This window comes from Saccoglossus kowalevskii, chromosome 2, assembly GCF_978046115.1.
Source record: "Saccoglossus kowalevskii chromosome 2, keSacKowa6.1, whole genome shotgun sequence".
Lineage (NCBI taxonomy): Eukaryota > Metazoa > Hemichordata > Enteropneusta > Harrimaniidae > Saccoglossus > Saccoglossus kowalevskii.
In genome coordinates this window covers 28,336,431-28,357,531 of record NC_140642.1, presented here as the reverse complement: position 1 = coordinate 28,357,531, position 21,101 = coordinate 28,336,431, and the positions used below count along the sequence as shown (strand labels likewise).

The following is a 21,101-nucleotide window of genomic DNA, read 5'->3' as shown; positions in this document are numbered from 1 at the left end:
TACTGTGATGTGATACTTACCATCCATTGACAATCCATGTGTGTACTCTTGAGAAATCCACACCATGTGAATCTTTAGGTTGTAGATGCATATGGTCCATTAAATGCTAATGTCAAACATTGGATACGTTAATAGTAATAGCTACATTGTTATAACAATAGTTCTCATTTCACATACATGTGTCAAATCAACTGTACATGTGTCAAAACAATTATTATTTTTAATTTTACTTAATTCTCAGTTCATATCTTGTCACCATTCAAATCTACTGTTCACATGCATTTGTTTCAAACCAACTTTTCTAGCTCACATATATGTGTCAAATGTGTCAAAACTACTGCTTCCAATTAAGACTCATGAGTCAATGTCTACACCTAGAAAACAACTGAAGTAACTCACCTGAATATGCTCCCAATTTTGCATCAGGAAAACATCAGATTGGTCAAAAAGAAGAATATCAATAGATGACAGAAAGTCAAAGTCTCTTTGCTTTTCCCTGGAAAAGAAAACAGAGTGTTACAATAATAGATGATGTTGATACATGTATACCCATTATCTCCTTCAAGTTACTGTAACTGTGAGTGCAGTTCAGTTTTACGCAGCAAAGACTTTATTAGCAGCTATACAATGAATGGACCCCTGGAATATTAACAGACAAGCAATTGTCTCACATTTTTACCTTGATTAACAGTGTCAACCATATTGATCTCCACAAGTTTTGGTTGTTTAACAAAATCATTGTCATATGAACTGATATTAACAAAAAATTTCGCATTTTCAGACCTAGGGTTAAGAACTGTGAAGTGTCTTCAGGATTCGATTTATGGAAGTACAGAGGTTGCTTCACTAGATCTAGAGTACTATGTCCTCTTTGAAAGAAATGTTCAAGATACAAAGCAGTTTGATTTGGTCAAAATAATAATGTACATTTATATAAAAACACTGAATATTTTATACTCTATATACCAGTCTGCGGAAGGATGTGTATAATAAAAGAATAGATGATTGTATAAGTCTAGTTAATATAAAAGTGGTGGTAAGTTCATGTTCAGGATGAAAGTTGTCATACACACAGAGAACTAAGTTGTATTTTCCAGTCTTCCCTATCTCTACACGTGCCATGATATCTTTTCACTGGATTATTTTCTATTTTTTACACATTTATTTTTTGAGCAAAGTTGGTGATTTGCTGCTGCCGTTGTAATTTCAGATCAACCGTTTGACAATTTTTGCACAAAATTTCAAATGACGTCCCACAGTTCAGAAATGCGGCTTTATTTATTTATTAATTACATATTTATTACATACTTTGCAATACAAAATTATAGGTCAATGTCACATGACAAGCATTATGTAGAATGAGGTGTGGGTAATCAGTGAACTCACCCTTCAACTCCTATCAATGTTCTTAAACCCAATGGAGATGCTATTATGATATCTGAAGAATAGAACTCTGAGTACAATCTGATACCTTTCCTGGTTATAGCAATGCCAATCCTAAAATGATCATCAATATTACCAGCAAATGTAAGCTCCCAGTCCTCTAGAAAAACAACAATATGACTAGATTATAAATACACTGGTATACTGGTCAGTATACATGTATATATTATATAACAGTTCAATAGTAAACGAAACTTAAACGAGTCAGCCATTTTGAATCATAACATGAAACAAATTAAAAACATGATGTAAAATGTAGTTTGAATGTAATCAATATGTATATCAGAGACATGGATCAGACCATTCTCTCTCAGGTCTTTCCTATTGTGATGTAGGCCCCCTATACCCCCTATGTGATCTGCCAGGGCATGTCCAAGATTGAGGTGGGCACACATGAATGAATGGCTGCAAAGTGGTTACTTATCACTATATTCAGTACAACTTACCTGGTCTAGCTAATTTGGATGGATTAAGTCGTTCATCTCCATATTCAGACTGGAATCTATGCCTGTGAGCAACTTGTTGTTTGTCTGCTGGTAACAACATTTTAATAAATGTGTCAACAATCTGTAGAGCTGATTCCCTGAATGGTACAACTATCAAAACTCTGGGTCTGGTCAAGCCTTGGTCTTTAGTTTCACTGTTTAGAAAACACAATCACAGCTAGTAAATATCTGAAAGTGATGACAGTCAGTCTTATTCGTAAATGGCCACTAAGGTCTTGTTGAGACTGATAGAACCACAGAACTTGTTTTTGAAAGACTATTTGGAGGAGAAGGAAAAAATCAGGTGCATGTGCTTTAGTTTCCCTGAGACTGAAATGATACAAGATATGAAATGAAAATTGACGTATTTTGTCATTGACGAAACAGTGTAAGTTAACGATCATTTGACATAAATACATGGTTATATATCTGTTGTAGAATTGTCACAGATTAAACTGACTAATTAGGATGTAGAATAAAATAGCATTTGAATGTGTTGGACCAACCGAGTTAATAAGGTATGTGTTATAAAACATTTAATTGAATACACATGTTGTTTCTAGATGAGCACATGCTTATATTATATTACATGTAGTACTTACTCAGAGTCTGGATCAAGTTCTTTCTGGGATAATAAATTATTGTGTTTCAAAACCAAGGCTCTGCATCTATAAATAAACAATATCCAAATAAGTTTTTTGTTTGCTGGTTGATTTATGCAAAAAAAGAATTCTATGTTCTATTTTTATGTAATTTAATGCAGCAGATGTCAATTACATAGTCCCAGTTTGTTATACATTCGCTAGATATATATATGACCTGTGTGATGTATGTATGAAGTTTAAACTTGATTGGTCCAGGCATGTACGAGATATGGCCCCTTGGATCTGCATTTGTTTAAACAAGCCAGTCTGCCATGTTGGAATTTATGGTGACAGTAATGCATGTGCGTTTGTTTGATATACCGTCTGATGTATGTGTTAATTTGAACTTAATTGGTCCAGGCATGTCAAAGATATCTGTATAAAATCGACTGCCATTTGATCATCCTGAAACTGATAATGAAACAAATGCATGCGCATAAGTCAGATATAATGTCTGATGTATGAGTGAAATTTGAACTGGATCGGTCCAAGCATGTGTGAAAAATGGATGAATACCGATACACACAGGCCAATCCCATACATTCTCGTTTTCCGACTTTGAAAATTTCAACAATATAATAATAAAATAATTATCAGTTATTTTAATTTCAATGTAATGTGTAATGGCTTTGATTTTGTTGGTAATGACAAGTACAAGACAAGTTCCAATAAACACATTGCTTATTAGTAGGTCACAGTAGTGTAATACAAAAAACCTGTAACTTTAGGCACTTATGGTACATAAAGTTTGAAAAAGATTGATCTAGGTTAATCTGAAATACAAATCTTGTGTGTCATTATATATGTGTGTAAAATGTGTATATAAATAGACATCACAGACAGCCAATTCTAGTGGTAATGTTTCCAATTTTAGCATAATGCTTTATTCTGATAAGGCTGAAATGACACTTACTTAACAACGTGATTTAAGACATGTAGACAGTATATGCTTCTCACTTCAGCTTGACTTTTGCAGGATCTCTCTGTGTACATCAAATCCTACATTGAAATAGAGGTGTGACAATAATAAAGACAGTACAGCAGGGGTAATCAACCGAAGCACAGTGGAGGTTGATGTGACCGTGTACTGTCTGAGTGCATATTTTGCAGTATCCTCGTAATAACCTTAATATTATAAATGTACATATTTTCCTCCCAAGGATACATAATGGGAATGCAGAAATCCAAAAAGTTTAGAACATATTTAGCATAGTACCCTGGGAGCTGCCAGGTTTTTTTTATTATTAGAGGACATGTATGCGCATAATCATTCCATAGTTGGAATTACGGCAAGCTATACATGTACTGTGATGGATATACAATAATAATTGTTATATAATAAATTTTTTGCACAACTATGTTATTTACAAGCTTTTGGCCAAAGCCACATTTCATCCAATACAAATTTTTTTTATTTATACTGAAGAGTGTCACTGTGTGTATGGCTGATATGTGAACTATGTGTGTGACTAACAACTGCATTATTTGTATAGTCAACATGTATGGCTGATGTGAACTATGTATGGCTGACATGTGCTTTGTGTGTATGGCTGAAAGTGATCTGTGTGTAGCTGACATGTGAACTTAGTGTGTGGATGACAAGTGGATTGTGTACATGTCTGACAGGTGAACTGTGTTTAGCGGACATGAAATGTGTTTGACTGATATGTGGATTATGTGAATGACTGATAGGTGAACTGTGTGTATGGCTGAACGTAAACTGTGTGTGGCTGACATGAACTTATTGTGTGGCTGACAAGTGAATTGTGTATCTGTGACAGGTGATCTGTGTTTCGCTGACATGTGTATGACTGATAAGTGAATTGTGTGAATGGTTGACGTGTGAACTGTATGTGAACGTGTTCCTGTTTATAATAAACTTGAAAGTTATAGATTTTGTTTATATTTTAAAATGTTGTTTGTTTCAATAATCGACATGCACATTCTGAATCAATGATAAGCCAATACCGAATTGTACATCATTCTTGAAAATGGGGTGAGATTTATGACTGATGAATTAGGAGATGGGTCGAATTAATTCTTCATCTTACACAGTTTAAAAAAATAGAACAAGATATATCATTGGCTGCTAATGAAAGAATTATGTTGTTGCATTGCATGATGGGTACTGAAAACAAAGCTCATACCAAGCACTGCATTGACCATAATTCCTTTACTTTTTATTAAAGAGATGTATGAAGTAATTGTTATTAGTCTGTGTAATTCTGGTATATACCTTGAGAAGCTGATAAAATTCAAAAATGAAATTTATATTGACTGGTGCACACATCAACATTTTGCAGGTTAAAGCGAACCTAAATGCGGCCTTAATTTATAGTTGTGTATATTCTAAACTGTATTCGAAATAATATTGCAGTGGTTTAATTTTGTTTTAATTATAACTGTAGCTTGGATAGGCATTTGAAGTGCTTGCAATTAAACACCATGGAGGCCATTCATGGAGGGGAATAAAAAACGAACGAACATATTTAACATCCGGGTACTTTTCAGAGCTATGAGTATCTGATCGCATTCGTATACGCATTGTACATAGCCGTTCATGCTGCCAAGCATTGTGTACTACTAGTATAAACTCAACTTTTATATGCACAATGTGCTTTTTAGAACTTGGGTTAGAGCATTATGCATTTGAACCACAGTATTCTGAGAGTGGAAGCCGAATTGCGTTAAAGTACCGTACTTCCCCGATCGTAAGCCCCTCCCGAGTATGAAGCAGATTCCTCTATTTTTACTAGGTATTTATCGAGTTGATGGCATTCACGATTATAAGCCCAGAGTGTTTTTACTGGGCGTCGATGATATTCTTTAAAATGTGCATGTAAAAAGTGTGTTTCATTTCATAATAATCGTGATTGGCATGGTAGTTTGTTTCGTGCTTTTATGAGAAAACTCGCATTAATTTCAGAGTGCATGGCGAACATACATAACGTGGTTCGCATCCTTTCTATTTTGTCATTTACTCAGGGCGAACCCCGATGTTGCAATACTGGAGTAATCCATATTTCTTTGAGTAGTAGCTTTCGAAAAGCCAAAAATGTGATCGTTAAGTCGTGTACCTGGTTATTGGGCATGGTTTACTTTGAGACTATCATGAAAAGCCTAGGGTTTGAACGATGAGACATGTTGGCGACCGAGAAAGGTGTTTAAATTCTTCCTCCACACTCAGTTTACCCATGGTTACTATTAACCGTCGTTTACTTTTCGGAAATTGCGAATCGCCAGTTTTTAGGTAAAAAAATCATCGTTTTTTCATTGCAATCAGTGCTACAGATCGCATTTTAACATTGCGGTAATTCACTTCCGCATTGCGTTAAAAAATCATTGTCAATAATCAGAAAATTTCATCATTACGACACATCATTTTGAATGGTTAATAAAAGACATGACCTGTTAGGTCAAAGGAGGTTGTTTCAGATCAAATCGTGCTGAAAAACCTCATGGTAAAAAAATGCTTTGCGTCGAGAGTTTGCGTACGATCAAAAACATACCAAAACGAAGATAATGATAAATGCCTTCGACTGTTTACCCACAGACCCTACCAGATGGTATGTAAATCGTATTGTAATAAAATGTGTGTGTGTGTTTTTATGAACATGTTTATTTCTTCATTGTAAGTGTCGTGGAAATCAATGACGCATTTTTTTTCAAAAATAAGTATTATTTTCCCGAGACCGGCGTGGTGAACGAATAATTTGTTTGGATAATTTTTCGTTGTTGGCAAGATGGTTACAGTGTTAACCCCAAAACAAAATTATCTTTTCTGAGTTGGTCCTTGAGTATAAGCTCATTCTTTACCCTTCCCTTACGTGTTCATGCCTCCGAGCTTATGATCAGGAAAGTACGGTATACTGTCAGGTTTTTGTACTGTTAAGATTCAGATCAGTCCAGTGTGAGTGATGGGAGTATATCGTCGACGATGCCCCTTGTTCAAATGATAGTTTTATTTCAAATTACACGGAAGTCTGCTTGGTGTTCCTGTGACAATTGTCCCATGACAAATGTTTCCACCACCACCCTACAAACTCAAGATTGCATACTCCAGCATCCAGACTTTGAAATAATTTGCACGCACAGTGCAGTACTGGAAACAGCATTTATTAGACAGACAAAAAAAAAATGCCTTTCTTGATCAATCGTACATCCATAATGTTTGTCTGTTGATACACTTGTAAATAACATTAATGTAAAAGTCGAAACAACCTAGACTAGAAGTCAATTCACCATTCCAGCAAACTATGGCTATCATGTGTCACACGCAACGTAATAATACCGTAATTGGTATAGTACAGGTGTGATGGTTCAAATAGCAAAATGGCAACAGTAACAGAAAGACTTCCCTGGCGGCGATGATAAAATACGAACACGGAGCCAACAGATGAGGTTTCAACTGGTACTGGTATTATTATACTCTGCAAACATCAAGTACAATAACGCGGTAAAACTCCACTACTCCAATGACTAGATACTTAAACTCCAATACAATTCAACGAGATCTCCGCTCTGAACTCAGTGCTGAACAACTCCCCTATATATACCCCCACCGTCTATAAATAGACCATTACATCAGCATACATAATGAGTCTGGAACTTACTACAAATTTCTAGAATGTTACATTACCTTCTATTGCCTCCTACAGTGTTCTATTACCTATTCAACCAGTTTCTAAAAATAATCTAGAATATTCCACCCAGACACAGTACGGTTCTAGAACATTCTCAGTGACACGGAAGTGGTAAATACCGTATTACCCCGGGCACGCGCCCCTCCCTGGGCAAGCGCCCACCCCCCTGTTTTCACAAAAGTTACATGTTGGGGACATCCTCGGTTAAACGCCCAGGGTGATTTTTAGCCAAGAACGGGGTCAACAATAAAGTTTTATTTGTCAAAAACGAACGCGTTTGATTTATTTAAATAGTGTGTTTGTTACGGTAGTTCTCTTTTTGGAGTGTGTGGTGGCCCTGAAAAGGACCGCTTTGTTTGTGTTTTTACGTAAAAACTCATTGGAACTTAACGACATAAGATGAACCACGCAGCATGTGGCGCACACGTTCTGCTTTCTCTTCATTCACGATGAATCCAATATTGCAACGATCCATACCTTGGTGAGTGGTTTGAAGCACTTTGGTTTCAAAATGTAGCATTTCGCTGACTGTGAATCCATAACGGGAGCTAGCACTTTTGAGACATCATGTCGTAAACTTGCTACTTCCTTTCCATCCTTCATCACAGCATGTGGATTATTTTTCTGTCGTTGAAGAAAAAACATTTTGCCGATAACCATAATGAGGCATGCCGACGATAGGAACTTGTTGCATCATCGTTATTTTCGTAATTTTGTTACGTGTGTGGGTGCGTGAATAAATCATATTAATGAGGTCGACCAGAGTTTATTTTCAGTCTGTTTTTTATGTATCGCCATTTGGATATGTTTATGTATTCACAATAGTTTGTAAACATTTCCCATCAGTAATAAAAGGTTTATTTGTTTCATAACCCTGTCTGCTATTCTTCAGTAATTACGATGCAATGTATCAATACGTGCGTGAACAAAATTATGCTAATGAGGTCATCGCCATCTTGGATTACAAGCGGTAGTTTTTCCCGGCCGTTTCGACTTGCACTGATCACGGTTACCGGTACTAAAAAAGTAACCGTGCATTGATTACAATACTTACCATACTTTGTAGCCAATTTCAGTGAGTAATACAACTTCATTCGCTGACATAAAACGAGTTTTATTCTTGAAATTCGACTCTGTGTCTTAGTGTTCCCCACAGTTCTTGATCGAGTGCTCACGTTTATTGAAACCTCGCATAAATCATGAAATTAGTTCGTGTACAAAGTGTACGAAAGCATTCCTTTATTTGACCTTATCATACGATCACAAAAACAACTTTTTAAATTCTTTTTTGGGGTGGTCCTCGAGTAAGCGCCCACCCCCAATTTTTCCCGATTTTATATGTTCAGGCCCCTGGGCGCGTGCCCGGGGTAATACGGTAAGTCGTATGCAACATCATGCTTTGTTCCCTTTCCTGTTTATGCCTCAGGAGGGCGTTTTTTATGGCAAGATGGCGCAAACGGAAGTCCTTCGCAGGTTTATGGTTTCTCATATTTAAATCATCATAACTTTGAAGATAATCATTTTTTTTTATTTTTTTTTTCAAATTTATAATCAATATACATAACTTGATAAATACAAACACCAAATTAGGCTCTATTTAGTTCCCCTTTAAGTCATTTTACTATGGAATCATTGTTTTGTTTTATTCAGCTAATTAGTGCTCCCTAGATGTTCAATTCATTGTAAAAACTGTTGCCACTTAGTGCTCTGTTTATCACCTTTTAGTTAAGTAAGAAGTCTCTCAATAAGATGGGTATTTTCTGGAACTTTGTTGAAACAGCTGTCCATCAAAAAATAAATAAGAGTACTGAATTATAGAGGGGCTACCTGTCCCCCTAAAACCCCTCAGGGAGAATCCTTATGGCTAACATGCATGATCTGTTTGAATGGTTGATATATAACAGACATTGTTCTCATGAATGTTGAAAACACAAACTGCATGCACCACAAACCTGATAGTTGTTCATGATAGAAAACAATTCTCTCTGCAATGGAGATAAAATATCACTAGACTTCTCTGTAATGAATGGTTTATTCGCCTTTTGTAAATGATCCAGGATTCTTTTTCTTACCTAGAGTCAAAAGTGAATATGTAAGTACATGTAATAGCAATTTTAGCAAGTTGTTAGCACTACATCAAACACAGTGGTAGTTTATTTAGTCAATTGTAGTATTTTTAGTAAGTTACATTCATTTGTATAAGATCTATCTCAAACCCACTAGTCATCAGATATAGTGAATGTAGTAATATTTATAAATTCTACCTCAACCTCGGTGGAATAGTATAAGTACTCACATGCATATCTTTCACATTCTTTTCTTTGCTGATTTTCACATTGATATCTTGATCACACTGTGACGTTGCTATCATCTGTCCAAGCCTTGGCCACTGAAAAATTACATTAATATTATGGAGCCACCAAACACACAGTAGAGTAATAACCATACTAACAATGATGATGCCCACAGGGACACATGGTGTAAAAGATGTGTTATTTGTGGCACCTATTTTAAATCTGAAGTTTTTGCTTGATAATTTGAGGTTTTAACACATAATATTTATTCCATATGTTCTAGAAAGAGTCAGACTTGACTTTATAACTTACCTTGATTTCATTTCTATGAATTATTTTACCAAGTGTTAACTGTTCAGCAACTTTTTCACTCATATCAAGCCCTAGTCTTGCATAAAATGGATCTGGATAAAAACGCATCAACAAAATGTGATGAAAATTACTTTACTCCGCAACATTAAAATATATAAATAACAAGTCATTGAAAATGACACAGTCCCCGTTAAATTAAGTTCTCTTTGTGCTCGTCATATTAAAGCGGAGGGGTTGTCCCGACCGTGTCCTTGAAACTTGAGTTCCAAGTGGCGTATACAACAGATTGTTTATTTACATCAAAACACGTGTTCTGTGTTGTAGTAATATGGCCAAAAATAAAAACAGCCGTTATTCAGCCATCTTTGATCTGATTATGAAACACACTGATATGTATGATGTATGTGCTAAATATGAATGAAAATGGTACATAAATTGCGGAAATATAGTATTAAGGCCAAAAAGTCAGATGGCTGTCAATCGGCCATCCTTGACCAGATTTTGAAACAAATTTTCATGGACATGCATCCTAATGTGTATAAAGTACATGTATGTGCCAAATTTGAATGAAAACTAACAAAGCACGTCCAAGATACAGCATAAAAAAAAAAAAAGATGCCTGCCGGTCAACCATCTTTGATCCAATCGCGAAATAAATCGTATGGACAACGGAATCGGTCCACAGGATTCTGAAATATAACTCTGGACAGACTGACGCACACACGGACGGACGGACGGACAGACAGATGGACGGACAGACTCAGGAACTCACAGATGGTCGGGGACATGTATCCTAACATGTATGATCTATGTACTAAATTTGAATGAAAACTGACAAAGCATGTTCAAAATACGACATTTTCAAAAAACAAGATGGCTGCCAGTCGACCATCTTTGATCCAATTGTGAAATAAATCGTCATGGACATGTATCCTAACATGTATAATCTATGTACCAAGTTTGAATGAAAACTGACAAAGCATGTCCAAAATACAACATTTTCAAAAAACAAGATGGCTGCCAGTCGGCCATTTTGAATCGAATTGCTAAACCACTGCATGTGCATATGTCTCACATAAGGTACTAGGCACATGCAAAGAATGAACAGAATCGGTCGACAGGATTCTGAAATATAACTCTGGACAGACTGATGCACACACGAACGGACGGACGGACAGACAGATGGACGAACAGACTCAGGAACTCACAGACGGTCGGGGATATGTATCCTAACATGTATGATCTATGTACTAAATTTGAATGAAAACTGACAAAGCATGTTCAAAATACGACATTTTCAAAAAACAAGATGGCTGCCAGTCCGCCATCTTTGATCCAATTGTGAAATAAATCGTCATGGACATGTATTCTAACATGTATAATCTATGTACCAAGTTTGAATGAAAACTGACAAAGCATGTTCAAAATACATCATTTTCAAAAAACAAGATGGCTGCCAGTCAACCATCTTTGATCCAATTGTGAAATAAATCATCATGGACATGTATCCTAACATGTATAATCTATGTACCAAGTTTGAATGAAAACTGACAAAGCATGTCCAAAACACAACATTTTAAAAAAACAAGATGGCTGCCAGTCGGCTATTTTGAATCGGATCCCTAAACCACTGAATGTGCATATGTCCCACATAAAGTACTAGGCACATGCAAATAATGAACGGAATCGGTCACAGGGATTCTGAGATATGACTCCGGACGGACGCACGGACGGAGACCGAAATATAAGTCCCCGTTTTCGGACTTCGTCCGAACGGGGACTAATAAATGATCAGCAAATAACAGGACGTGTGTATGAGACATACAGTGACTTAAATAAGAGATCCATACATTTCTAAAACTGCATGGCTGAATTGACAGAACAATTGAAGCCAATGAATTTTATAATGTGAAAAGTTTAGCAATCGACGGTGGCAGCTAATTTGCTATTGTTGATTTCCTGTTTTACAATACTTGTCTGTCACGTGCCAAAACAAATGCGCAGTTATCACCTCCATAAAAACAAAGAAAAACTGTCAAGTGTAATAAGAAAGTGCCCTCTTGATTTTTACATTCTGGATTACTGTATACAAATCCCCAAGCCTTGACCATTTTGAATTTATAATAAAGTCATTAGCGACATCTTGAATTAGCGAATCAGTTCTCTCGCTAAATTTGCTAAAAAGACATGCACACGAAAAAGACACGTTTTACAGTAGTTTGAAAAATCTATTCAATATACCGGTATAATTTGTACACTTGCTTCACAAATTGCTATAAGCAATTATCACAATAAAAAAAATAATTTATAATGAAAATATCATGGCTTAAATCAGAAAAAACAAATCAAGGTGAAATCATTATAAGTGTTATTTTCAACATTGGAGTCAATGACAGGACATGATTGGTAAGGCACTTTATACAAGTGCATTTATGATGTTTCACTGAAGCCAATTAACAGGCACAATGGGAAATAATGTTGACATTGATTTTATTTATTATAATTTATTTTGGAACAATCATTTATTCTTTCATTTTAAACATATGACAATAGCACACCTGATGAGTAATGTGAATGGACTACAATTTACAACATAGATTCTACGATATTGTAGGGTTATATTCCTACAACAAATACATGCTGACCCAAATAAACATAGCAACTTCCTGATTATTACTATTTATTGTTAAAGCAACAGCAAGGACGAAAGTAGCAGAAATCAAGCTTGGCAGTAATGATTCATACAAGCATGGCGGTCTCTCATAGCAGCATGGCAGCCTCTCATAGCAGCATGGCAGCAGCACCACTCTGTGTGTAACCTTGAGAGAACACTGGTTAGGTAAAACACTAACCTGACATCCTTGTTTGATCTCCGAAGTCCCTTTCTACTTGTTCTTTGTCAGAACTCTCTTCTTCATCATTTTGACTTTCTGCTACAATGTCATTAGTATCATCAGGCTTCACTTCCTCTTCATCTATTTGTTCCTGCTCTTCATGAACAGTGACATCACCATGGATACTATCCTCCAATTTAGGTTCTTCTTTTTCTTCTTCTACTACAACGTCCTCTTCATCGTCATCAAAATCATCTTCATCTAAAAAAAACATTATGACGTTTCATTGTTGATATATATATATGTCAGTATTGTTCACATGGTTTGAATAAGGACACAAAATTGTGTAAATCTAATCATTATGCATTCTGAAGTTGAACAAAAAACATCTGGGAAATTGAGGTGCATTGACTGACGAGATCTGTATCATTTGTATATATGAAAATGGAGACTCATACTGTTACTAACCACTTTCTATTGGTTTTTCTTCTTCAGCGTTTTCAAGGCTGGAAATCAGTTGCTGATACACTTGTACTTCTTCTTCACTAGCGGAACTTTCACTCTGTGAAAAAATTAACATCATCTTTCACTGTAAACCTAAATCAACATCAACTTTCACTCTGTAAACACAAATCAACATCATCTTTCACTCTGTAAACACAAATCAACATCAACTTTCACTCTGTAAACACAAATCAACATCAACTTTCACTCTGTAAACACAAATCAACATCAACTTTCACTCTGTAAACACAAATCAACATCAACTTTCACTCTGTAAACACAAATCAACAGCAACTTTCACTCTGTAAACACAGATCAACATCAACTTTCACTCTGTAAACACAAATCAACATCAACTTTCACTCTGTAAACACACATCAACATCAACTTTCACTCTGTAAACACAAATCAACATCAACTTTCACTCTGTAAACACAAATCAACATCAACTTTCACTCTGTAAACACAAATCAACATCAACTTTCACTCTGTAAACACAAATCAACATCAACTTTCACTCTGTAAACACAAATCAACATCAACTTTCACTCTGTAAACACAAATCAACATCAACTTTCACTCTGTAAACACAAATCAACATCAACTTTCACTCTGTAAACACAAATCAACATCAACTTTCACTCTGTAAACACAAATCAACATCAACTTTCACTCTGTAAACACAAATCAACATCAACTTATGTGAAATACAAAATAATTGTTAAATGAGGTATATTGTTTTTGTAAAACTGACGTTTCAATATAAAGATGCATCATTACTTACATCAGGTGCAGAAGGAGCAGCATATTTTCTTTTCTTCCAAGCTGGTTCTCTAAGTAAATAAAAATATGAATATTTCATTTAGGAAAAACTATTTTTGAAAAAACTACATTATTTGGATAGCATTATTTACATTATTTGGGTAGTGTTGACTAATTGAAACACTACATTATTTGGGTAGTGTTGACTAATTGAAACACTACATTGTTTGGGTAGTGTTGACTAATTGAAACACTACATTATTTGGGTAGTGTTGATTAATTGAAACACTACATTATTTGGGTAGTGTTGATTGATTGAAACACTGCATTATTTGGGTAGTGTTGACTAATTGAAACACTACATTATTTGGGTAGTGTTGACTAATTGAAACACTACATTATTTGGATAGTGTTGACTAATTGAAACACTACATTATTTGGGTAGTGTTGATTGATTGAAACACTACATTATTTGGGTAGTGTTGACTGATTGAAACACTACATTATTTGGGTAGTGTTGACTAATTGAAACACTACATTATTTGGGTAGTGTTGACTAATTGAAACACTACATTATTTGGGTAGTGTTGATTAATTGAAACACTACATTATTTGGGTAGTGTTGACTAATTTAAACACTACATTATTTGGGTAGTGTTGATTGATTGAAACATTACATTATTTGGGTAGTGTTGACTAATTGAAACACTACATTATTTGGGTAGTGTTGACTAATTGAAACGCTGCATTATTTGGGTAGTGTTGACTAATTGGAACACTACATTATTTGGGTAGTGTTGACTAATTGAAACACTACATTAATTGGGTAGTGTTGACTAATTGAAACACTACATTATTTGGGTAGTGTTGACTAATTGGAACACTACATTATTTGGGTAGTGTTGATTAATTGAAACACTACATTATTTGGGCAGTGTTGACTAATTGAAACACTACATTATTTGGGTAGTGTTGATTGATTGAAACATTACATTATTTGGGTAGTGTTGACTAATTGAAACACTACATTATTTGGGTAGTGTTGACTAATTGAAACACTACATTATTTGGGTAGTGTTGACTAATTGAAACACTACATTATTTGGGTAGTGTTGACTAATTGAAACATCACATTATTTGGGTAGTGTTGATTAATTGAAACACTACATTATTTGGGTAGTGTTGACTAATTGAAACACTACATTATTTGGGTAGTGTTGACTAATTGAAACACTACATTATTTGGGTAGTGTTGACTAATTAAAACACTACATTATTTGGGTAGTGTTGACTAATTGAAACATCACATTATTTGGGTAGTGTTGACTAATTGAAACACTACATTATTTGGGTAGTGTTGATTGATTGAAACACTGCATTATTTGGGTAGTGTTGACTAATTAGAACACTACATTATTTGGGTAGTGTTGACTAATTGAAACACTACATTATTTGGGTAGTGTTGACTAATTGAAACACTGCATTATTTGGGTAGTGTTGACTAATTGAAACACTACATTATTTGGGTAGTGTTGACTAATTGAAACGCTGCATTATTTGGGTAGTGTTGACTAATTGGAACACTACATTATTTGGGTAGTGTTGACTAATTGAAACACTACATTATTTGGGTAGTGTTGACTAATTGAAACACTACATTAATTGGGTAGTGTTGACTAATTGAAACACTACATTATTTGGGTAGTGTTGACTAATTGAAACACTACATTTGGGTAGTGTTGACTAATTGAAACACTGCATTATTTGGGTAGTGTTGACTAATTGAAACACTACATTTGGGTAGTGTTGACTAATTGAAACACTGCATTATTTGGGTAGTGTTGACTAATTGAAACACTACATTATTTGGGTAGTGTTGACTAATTGAAACACTACATTATTTGGGTAGTGTTGACTAATTAAAACTACATTATTTGGGTAGTGTTGACTAATTGAAACATCACATTATTTGAGTAGTGTTGACTAATTGAAACACTACATTATTTGGGTAGTGTTGATTAATTGAAACACTACATTATTTGGGTAGTGTTGATTGATTGAAACACTGCATTATTTGGGTAGTGTTGACTAATTGGAACACTACATTATTTGGGCAGTGTTGACTAATTGAAACACTACATTATTTGGGTAGTGTTGACTAATTGAAACGCTACATTATTTGGGTAGTGTTGACTAATTGAAACATTATGTTATTTGGGTAGTGTTTACTAATTGAAACACTGCATTATTTGGGTAGTGTTGACTAATTGAAACACTGCAGTATTTGGTTGATGTTGACTAATTGAAACACTACATTATTTGGGTAGTGTTGACTAATTGAAACAAGTTGATGTTGACTAATTAAAACACTACATTTGTTGGATAGTTTTGACTAATTGGAACATTGCATTATTTGATTGATATTGACTAATTGAAACAATACATTATTTGGTTGATGTTGACTAATTAAAACATTACATTTTTTGGGTAGTGTTGACAAATTGAAACATTGCATTATTTGATTGATGTTGACTAATTGAAACAATACATTATTTGGGTAGGGCTGACTAATTGAAACACTGCAGTATTTGATTGATATTGACTAATTGAAACAATACATTATTTGGTTGATGTTGACTAATTGAAACATTACATTATTTGGTTGGTGTTGATTAATTGAATCACTACATTATTTGGATAGTGTTGACTAATTGAAACATTTGGTTGGTGTTGATTAATTGAATCACTACATTATTTGCGTAGTGTTGATTAATTGAAACACTACATTATTTGGATAGTGTTGACTAATTGAAACACTACGTTATTTGGGTAGTGTTGACTAATTGAATCACTACATTATTTGGTTGATGTTGACTAATTGAAACACTACATTATTTGGGTAGTGTTGATTGATTGAAACACTGCATTATTTGGGTAGTGTTGACTAATTGGAACACTACATTATTTGGGTAGTGTTGACTAATTGAAACACTACATTATTTGGGTAGTGTTGACTAATTGAAACACTACATTATTTGGGTAGTGTTGATTGATTGAAACACTACATTATTTGGGTAGTGTTGACTAATTGAAACACTACATTATTTGGGTAGTGTTCACTAATTGAAACATTATGTTATTTGGGTAGTGTTTACTAATTGAAACACTGCATTATTTGGGTAGTGTTGACTAATTGAAACACTGCATTATTTGGTTGATGTTGACTAATTAAAACACTACATTTGTTGGGTAGTGTTGACTAATTGAAACATTGCATTATTTGATTGATGTTAACTAATTGAAACAATACATTATTTGGGTAGGGCTGACTAATTGAAACACTGCAGTATTTGATTGATATTGACTAATTGAAACAATACATTATTTGGTTGATGTTGACTAATTGAAACATTACATTATTTGGTTGGTGTTGATTAATTGAATCACTACATTATTTGGATAGTGTTGACTAATTGAAACATTACATTATTTGGTTGATGTTGACTAATTGAAATACTACATTATTTGGTTGGTGTTGATTAATTGAATCACTACATTATTTGCGTAGTGTTAATTAATTGAAACACTACATTATTTGGATAGTGTTGACTAATTGAAACACTACATTATTTGGGTAGTGTTGACTAATTGAATCACTATATTATTTGGGTAGTGTTGACAAATTGAAACACTACATTATTTGGTTGATGTTGACTAATTGAAACACTGCATTACTTGGTTGGTGTTGATTAATTGAATCACTACATTATTTGGATAGTGTTGACTAATTGAAACACTACATTATTTGGATAGTGTTGACTAATTGAAACACTATGTTATTTGGGTAGTGTTGACTAATTGAAACAATGCATTATTTGGTTAATGTTGACTAACTGAAACAATACATTATTTGGTTGATGTTGACTAGTTGTAACATTGCATTATTTGGGTAGTGTTTACTAATTGAAACACTGTATTATTTAGGTAGTGTTGACTAATTGAAACACTGCATTATTTGGTTGATGTTGACTAATTGAAACACTACATTATTTGGTTGATGTTGACTAATTGAAACAACATTATTTGGTTGATGTTGACTAATTGAAACATTACATTATTTAGTTGATGTTGATTAATTGAATCACTACATTATTTGGATAGTGTTGACTAATTGAAACAAGTTGATGTTGACTAATTAAAACACTACATTTGTTGGGTAGTTTTGACTAATTGGAACATTGCATTATTTGATTGATATTGACTAATTGAAACAATACATTATTTGGTTGATGTTGACTAATTAAAACATTACATTTTTTGGGTAGTGTTGACAAATTGAAACATTACATTATTTGGCTGGTGTTGACTAATTGAGACACTACATTATTTGGGTAGTGTTGACTAATTGTAATATTACATTATTTGGGTAGTGTTGATTGATTGAAACACTGCATTATTTGGGTAGTGTTGACTAATTGGAACACTACATTATTTGGGCAGTGTTGACTAATTGAAACACTACATTATTTGGGTAGTGTTGACTAATTGAAACGCTACATTATTTGGGTAGTGTTGACTAATTGAAACATTATGTTATTTGGGTAGTGTTTACTAATTGAAACACTGCATTATTTGGGTAGTGTTGACTAATTGAAACACTGCAGTATTTGGTTGATGTTGACTAATTGAAACACTACATTATTTGGGTAGTGTTGACTAATTGAAACAAGTTGATGTTGACTAATTAAAACACTACATTTGTTGGATAGTTTTGACTAATTGGAACATTGCATTATTTGATTGATATTGACTAATTGAAACAATACATTATTTGGTTGATGTTGACTAATTAAAACATTACATTTTTTGGGTAGTGTTGACAAATTGAAACATTGCATTATTTGATTGATGTTGACTAATTGAAACAATACATTATTTGGGTAGGGCTGACTAATTGAAACACTGCAGTATTTGATTGATATTGACTAATTGAAACAATACATTATTTGGTTGATGTTGACTAATTGAAACATTACATTATTTGGTTGGTGTTGATTAATTGAATCACTACATTATTTGGATAGTGTTGACTAATTGAAACATTTGGTTGGTGTTGATTAATTGAATCACTACATTATTTGCGTAGTGTTGATTAATTGAAACACTACATTATTTGGATAGTGTTGACTAATTGAAACACTACGTTATTTGGGTAGTGTTGACTAATTGAATCACTACATTATTTGGTTGATGTTGACTAATTGAAACACTACATTATTTGGGTAGTGTTGATTGATTGAAACACTGCATTATTTGGGTAGTGTTGACTAATTGGAACACTACATTATTTGGGTAGTGTTGACTAATTGAAACACTACATTATTTGGGTAGTGTTGACTAATTGAAACACTACATTATTTGGGTAGTGTTGATTGATTGAAACACTACATTATTTGGGTAGTGTTGACTAATTGAAACACTACATTATTTGGGTAGTGTTCACTAATTGAAACATTATGTTATTTGGGTAGTGTTTACTAATTGAAACACTGCATTATTTGGGTAGTGTTGACTAATTGAAACACTGCATTATTTGGTTGATGTTGACTAATTAAAACACTACATTTGTTGGGTAGTGTTGACTAATTGAAACATTGCATTATTTGATTGATGTTAACTAATTGAAACAATACATTATTTGGGTAGGGCTGACTAATTGAAACACTGCAGTATTTGATTGATATTGACTAATTGAAACAATACATTATTTGGTTGATGTTGACTAATTGAAACATTACATTATTTGGTTGGTGTTGATTAATTGAATCACTACATTATTTGGATAGTGTTGACTAATTGAAACATTACATTATTTGGTTGATGTTGACTAATTGAAATACTACATTATTTGGTTGGTGTTGATTAATTGAATCACTACATTATTTGCGTAGTGTTAATTAATTGAAACACTACATTATTTGGATAGTGTTGACTAATTGAAACACTACATTATTTGGGTAGTGTTGACTAATTGAATCACTATATTATTTGGGTAGTGTTGACAAATTGAAACACTACATTATTTGGTTGATGTTGACTAATTGAAACACTGCATTACTTGGTTGGTGTTGATTAATTGAATCACTACATTATTTGGATAGTGTTGACTAATTGAAACACTACATTATTTGGATAGTGTTGACTAATTGAAACACTATGTTATTTGGGTAGTGTTGACTAATTGAAACAATGCATTATTTGGTTAATGTTGACTAACTGAAACAATACATTATTTGGTTGATGTTGACTAGTTGTAACATTGCATTATTTGGGTAGTGTTTACTAATTGAAACACTGTATTATTTAGGTAGTGTTGACTAATTGAAACACTGCATTATTTGGTTGATGTTGACTAATTGAAACACTACATTATTTGGTTGATGTTGACTAATTGAAACAACATTATTTGGTTGATGTTGACTAATTGAAACATTACATTATTTAGTTGATGTTGATTAATTGAATCACTACATTATTTGGATAGTGTTGACTAATTGAAACAAGTTGATGTTGACTAATTAAAACACTACATTTGTTGGGTAGTTTTGACTAATTGGAACATTGCATTATTTGATTGATATTGACTAATTGAAACAATACATTATTTGGTTGATGTTGACTAATTAAAACATTACATTTTTTGGGTAGTGTTGACAAATTGAAACATTACATTATTTGGCTGGTGTTGACTAATTGAGACACTACATTATTTGGGTAGTGTTGACTAATTGTAAGATTACATTATTTGGGTAGTGCTGACTAATTGAAGCGCTGCATTATTTGGTTGATGTTGACTACTTGAAACACTACATTATTTGGGTAGTGTTGACTAATTGAAACACTACATTACTTGGTTTATGTTGACTAATTGAAACACTACATTATTTGGGTAGTGTGGACTAATTGAAACAACATTATTTGGTTGATGTTGACTAATTGAAACAATACATTATTTGGTTGATGTTGACTAATTGAAACAATACATTATTTGGGTAGTGTTGACTAATTGAAACAACATTATTTGGTTGATGTTGACTAATTGAAACATTACATTATTTGGTTGATGTTGACTAATTGAAACAATACATTATTTGGTTGATGTTGACTAATTGAAACAATA

General features: G+C 33.7%; 1 protein-coding gene across 1 annotated transcript in view; it reads right to left on the bottom strand.

The window, feature by feature from the left end:
* Window positions 1–21,101, bottom strand: part of LOC100372276 (U3 small nucleolar RNA-associated protein 25 homolog) — a 32,947-nt gene that overhangs the window by 5,737 nt on the left and 6,109 nt on the right. The window contains exons 2-13 of the mRNA XM_085494056.1: window positions 13,944–13,992; window positions 13,124–13,217; window positions 12,674–12,916; window positions 9,822–9,913; window positions 9,512–9,604; window positions 9,168–9,287; window positions 3,486–3,571; window positions 2,531–2,596; window positions 1,890–2,083; window positions 1,387–1,543; window positions 400–496; window positions 21–106 (exon numbers count right to left, since the gene is read on the bottom strand). Coding sequence (XP_085350182.1) covers window positions 21–106; window positions 400–496; window positions 1,387–1,543; window positions 1,890–2,083; window positions 2,531–2,596; window positions 3,486–3,571; window positions 9,168–9,287; window positions 9,512–9,604; window positions 9,822–9,913; window positions 12,674–12,916; window positions 13,124–13,217; window positions 13,944–13,992 — 1,377 coding nt within the window. The remainder of the gene's footprint in view (window positions 1–20; window positions 107–399; window positions 497–1,386; window positions 1,544–1,889; window positions 2,084–2,530; window positions 2,597–3,485; window positions 3,572–9,167; window positions 9,288–9,511; window positions 9,605–9,821; window positions 9,914–12,673; window positions 12,917–13,123; window positions 13,218–13,943; window positions 13,993–21,101) is intronic.